Raw genomic sequence first — 5,381 nt, forward strand, 5'->3', positions numbered from 1 at the left:
ATAAAACAAAATAATTCATCTCAAACAGTTTTAATAACTTTCAGCCCAAACTAAGGTGCATCAGGTTGTGTCCCTTCTCAGGCTGTGAGACCTTCAGGGGACATTAAGAGTCCTGCTGCGTTCACAGTCACTGATCAGCTTCTGTCCAATTGACTGAGCCGCTTCACAGGAAACCAAACAGACGTGACTGGAATAAGAAACTCACGCTTCCTGTTTCCTTCTCCTGCTATTTATAGAAAGTTATTACAGATAACAATCAGCCGCGTGTCACTCAAAACACATCTCACACCACCTGGTCTGTTAATGATGAAAGCTGCTGTGGCTGCAGACAGACAGACACACGTCACGTGATCACCTTGTGATATGTCACCTCTGTGTCAGCACTTTGCTGTTGCAGAGAATAATATTATTGATAATAATAACTGTGCAGTGAACGGAGCTGATCAGCTGATGATATGAGCAGCTTCCTGTCACTGTGCTTTCAAATAAAGACAGAGCCAGTAATTATCCCGTGAGTTCACTCCTGCTCGGAAATTCCGTGAATCTCATGGTATGCGTGGAAATATTTAATTAGCCGTGGGAGTTAATTACACTCATGAATAAACCATTAACAGCCCCCGGTGCGCTCTGATTGGTCGGTCCCAGGCGGAGCCGGTATAAATACCATGTGTGGCCGGAGAGGCAGGACAGAAAAGAAACCTTCAGATCCAGATCAAGCCTCCTCCTCCTCCTCCTCCTCACCATCCTCATCCTCACCGGGAGACAACATGCTGTCCGCCTCCGCTCTGCTCCTGCTCCTCGGCCTCAGCTCCGCCGCCTGCTTCGAGCTGCTGCCGGAGGAAGCTGCTCCCCGCCGGGCACGGTTCTCCGCAAACAGTCCGAGTGAGTCACGGTTCTTTTCCTCAGCAGACTCCGGGTCATGGTTTAGATCTGAGCCGTGAACTGTTTGCTTTGGTGCTTTGTTGCAACTCGAGCTGGGCGTTAGGGACTGTTCTCTATTCTCACAGGAGGGGGGGGGGGTGTGACTAAGTCCTGGAGCTACAAATATTTTTCCTTCAGCCTCCCTGAGTGACTTTGGGGGGAGGAAAGCATGATCCTCCCTTCACCATAAATAAGTTATTAGATTTTTTAAACTTTTAAACTTAAACCTTTGATGTCTAAAAGTTAAAAGCTGAAGATGAAAAACTTAATTAAAACAAAAAGCCTTGTGGTGCTGGTTAATTTATGCAAAGGCTTTATTCTAATTTTAAATGAGACACAGAGTGAAGTGATTTTGATAAAATATCACATGGCTATTTTAAATTCAGATTTGGTTTTGTTTTTTTTTCTGACGGAAATGTTTGTCGCACGTGAAGTGTCCATAGGAAATTTTGATAATCCAATGATAATTTCAGGTGTTACAGTTTCTGGCCGTGATAATTTGACCTGCATGTTTTCTTTAAAAAATTGCGGTAAAATAAACACAAAACACAAATTTTTTTACTCATGAAAAGAGTTAATTATTAATATTTGCAATTCAAATGGCATGAAGTTTAAACTTAAAGTTTACCAAATATTTTCCATGAGTACTGTATAAAAAAATGAAATAAAATAAACTTCTTTTTTCATTATGGTATGAAGTTGCTTTGAGAGGTAACATACTGAAAAGAGGCAAAAAAGAAGCGTGTGACACACAGCATACACATCTGCAGCTTTTTATAAACAGCAACAATGACATCACAAGTCAATAACAATCGTTTATCGTCCCTGTTATATGGCGGCTGATCTCGTACTCTGCGCGGAGGGTAAGGACCTCGTTGCTTTTACAATTTGTGGACAAAGAGTTAGCTGCTAACTGCTATTAGCTAATAGCTACTTTTTAAACACACACAAAGCTCTTATTTACTTTAATTTCACAGATAAGAAACAATAAATTGTGAAGACAATAAAGCCTCCACAAAAATAGCATTTTAAGTCTTGTGTGTGATTTATCCTGGCTTCATATGAGCAGAGGAAATCTCCACTCGCTGCTAGGCTAATTTATACAATGTAAAATGCCATAGGCTTGTGCTAAAAACATTAGCATGTTGTGTTTGTAATAGTGAAGTTGATTTGTGTTTGAAATTGTCTCTCTTAAGCCATATTTAATGTGTGTTTAATGTGTGTTTTGGGTGTTTTTTGAATCAACCAAACTTCACAGAAACCTCCGCCGCCAACTAGTGTTTTGGACGTGTAACTGCAGAGTGACACAGACACACCACTGCATAAGTACAAATGCTCACAACGGCTAAGGGTCTGCAGCACAAGTATGAATCCCCCTTTAGAGGCAGCACTTGTGTGTGTATGTGTGTAAACCGGTACCTGTGTGCATCTGCTTGCAGCCGATGTGGCCAGGTGTTTGAACGGCGCCGTCGCTGTGGGCTGTGGATTCTTCTCCTGTCTGGAGAACTCCACCTGTGACACCGACGGGATGCACGAAATCTGTGAACTCTTCCTCCACTCAGCTGCTACCTTCAACACAGAGGTCAGTCTTGGTTCTGTCCATCCATCCATCCATCCATCCATCCATCCATCCGTATGTCTGACTCACCTGTGTTTTTCTCTGCAGGGTAAAACCTTCGTCAAGAAAAGTCTGCACTGCATCTCTCAGGGAATCTCAGCCAAGGTTTTCCAAACTATCCGCCGCTGTAACATCTTCCAGAGGATGATCGCTGAGGTTTGTGAGCTCCGCCTCACACACAGAGACGACGATGCTCCTCTCTGCTGCTGATCGCTCACTGAGTTTGTGTCTCTTTCTCAAAAAGGTGCAAGAGGAGTGTTACACCAGTCTTGACATCTGCACTGTGGCTCGAACCAACCCGGACGCCATTGGAGAGGTGGTGCAGGTGCCCACTCACTTCCCCAACAGGTGAACACTGATGACACACACACACCTGTCTCACCTGCAGATATAGAAAAATATAAGAGAGGAGCATTAACAGCTTTAAAGTCAGTAGAACTACAGAGCACACTGTATAGTATAGCAGTCTCATGGTAAAGGAGGATACGCTGACTTAAAGGACAGTAAAGTGTTACCTGCACATTTTGTTCCTGACTTCCTGTCTGCTATTGTTGTCCAGATACTACAGCACTCTGCTGCAGACCCTGCAGGCCTGCGACGAGCAGACGGTGGCGGCGGTGAGGGCCGGCCTCGTAGCCCGCTTAGGCCCCGACATGGAGACTTTCCTCCAGCTGGTCCAGAACAAACCCTGCACCACCGGCTCCACCTCCCCGACCTTCAACAACCCGTCCAGCTGGAGGAACATGCCGGTGTTCAACATCCAGCCAGGCTTCAGAGGCCGAGACCCCACCCACCTGTTCGCCAGGAAGAGGTCTGTGGACAACCTGGAGGGAGGAGTTAAAGCCGAGCAGTAGAGAACACACACTCGCTATCACGCACACTCACATGCAATCCTGAATATTGTTTCCACACGTGCACACCGACACAAACCTGCAGCTTTCTCCTCAGATTATTTACCTTTGAGCTTTAGATGGTGATTCAGGGTGATAACGACGAATAAATGTGTGATCATTGGGGTGATGTGCTCGGTCCGACCACCTGACAACAAGCCTGTGGCACAGACATCTGAAAAGAGGCCGATTCCAGTGATTGTAATTGATATTTATTTTCGTAAACAAGTTAATTTATGAGGCTGTTATATTTAATGTAGTGTGAGAGGAAAAGAGGCTGTGGAGCTCGGAGGATGCTTCCATGCTGGTCGTGAGGCTCCTCACGGCTCCTGTTAGGGGCCACTCTGCTGGTCTGAGATCACTTTATAAGTTAAAGTTGTACGTGATGTTTATACGAGAGGTTGTGAAACGTAAAGCCTGAGATGGAAGAAATAAACGATGTTATATGACTGATTTTGACTCGTGTGATTTTTTACATTATATCGGATCGAAACCTGAAATCATGAAGATGAGTCTGGTGGGTTTGGTGACGGTGATTTCAGGGCTGTTTCTGGTTAAACAAAAAGGATCTTACTCTTTAACACAAAGCTCTATCTCTGTAGGGATCCTTTCATAATGTTGTCAGACACTTAGAATAACAATCTGAGCCTGTCAGTGACAAAAACAAACACTGTTAGTGGACGGACACTGACGGTGCACAAATGCCCAGAGCAGTTACAATACTGCCAGTGTTTTCCTCTCAAAACTGGATCAACTTCAAAACTTCTTCTTCTCTTTAGTGACTTAGACACAAAAACATTAGAAAATAGAGTCCAGGTTGAAAATACCAAAGTTACTCTTTAAGTAGGTTTGAGATACTTGAATTCCAACAACAGAGGGACTCAAACACAGTTGAGTTGAAGGATCAGTAACAGGCTTACAGGTCGGCAACAGAAAGTAAGTCCAAACAAATAAACCCAGGAGGGCACAGCAGGTGAGCGAACCAGGACCAGGTAACAGGACACAGAATCAGGAGCAGATGGCCGGAGAGTGAATCCATGAGCATCACTGGCTGACAGCTGCTGGGAGAAGGAAGCTGGTGTGTGTGCTGACAGTGCTGATGAGAGGAAGTGGACACAGGTGTGCAGGTGAATGAGAGAGTCATGTGACTGGGACAGGAGGGAAGGTCTGAGGACATCTGGTGGATGGATGGAGAATGGCACGTCCAGAGAGTTCTGGGGAAAGCATGGGCAGACATGACACCTTTAGTCTGTGTTTTATCAGTTGCTCAACTCCCCTTGTTGAGGAAGTGTCGTTCCATCTGTGCGTCCCGACACATAGACCGTCAAATGCAGTGTGCCAAAAATACGAGGATGTTCGACTTCTTCTGCTCTGATTTTGCAGTCTGATAGCCAGCATGCTCTACTGGCTGTTGTTGCCAAGTGTTTTTTGTGCCTAAGCCGGACCACATTAACCACAGCATTGTTAGAACCTAATGTTTCAACACACTTGCTCGATAATAAGGCAAATATGTTAATGTTACATATCTGTGGTTTGCAGAAACATATAATTCATTTACCATTTAATCTCACACTTAAATGAGATGTCAGGAAAACAGCTCAGATGCACTCACATCACTGGCTCAGTAAGCACAAAGAACGAGCGCTCTCTCACCTCAGACAGTTTGTCTCTGGACTGCATGTGCCAAAATTTCTAATATTTCCTTTGAGTGGTTGCGGACATGCAGGTATCTGTTTGCTTCATGTCCTCTATTACGTTTGCTCCATCATGAACTGTTATGAAACTCCATCCTGATGGATACGTCCCCCACAGCAGCAGCCCCTCATCCAAGATATTTTAAAGATATTAAAAGCAGCTGGATCTGATGGTGTCATGTCAGATCAAGGAATTAATTAAATCCGCTCAATATATTCTGACAAACATCTTGTCATGTTGTTTACAACGTGAAACAA

The 5,381-nt window shown here is 44.4% G+C and overlaps 1 protein-coding gene across 1 annotated transcript; it reads left to right on the top strand.

Moving 5' to 3' along the window:
- Window positions 1-650: 650 nt before the first annotated feature.
- Window positions 651-3,882, top strand: LOC117269458 (stanniocalcin-like). Its single transcript, XM_033646480.2, has 5 exons — window positions 651-882; window positions 2,361-2,503; window positions 2,588-2,695; window positions 2,784-2,887; window positions 3,099-3,882. The coding sequence occupies exons 1-5, from the start codon at window positions 666-668 to the stop codon at window positions 3,391-3,393; spliced, it is 867 nt and encodes a 288-aa protein (XP_033502371.2). The 5' UTR covers window positions 651-665; the 3' UTR covers window positions 3,394-3,882.
- The last annotated feature ends 1,499 nt before the right edge of the window (window positions 3,883-5,381 follow it).

The sequence above is a fragment of the Epinephelus lanceolatus genome, chromosome 19 (genome assembly GCF_041903045.1).
Source record: "Epinephelus lanceolatus isolate andai-2023 chromosome 19, ASM4190304v1, whole genome shotgun sequence".
NCBI lineage: Eukaryota > Metazoa > Chordata > Actinopteri > Perciformes > Serranidae > Epinephelus > Epinephelus lanceolatus.

Bases quoted from the DNA above. Each gene is read 5' to 3' on its own strand.
- LOC117269458 (XM_033646480.2), top strand. From the start codon at position 666: ATGTGTGGCCGGAGAGGCAGGACAGAAAAGAAACCTTCAGATCCAGAT. The intron at 883-2,360 runs GTGAGTCACGGT...ATCTGCTTGCAG, and splicing joins GTTCTCCGCAAACAGTCCGA to CCGATGTGGCCAGGTGTTTG. The intron at 2,888-3,098 runs GTGAACACTGAT...ATTGTTGTCCAG, and splicing joins CCCACTCACTTCCCCAACAG to ATACTACAGCACTCTGCTGC.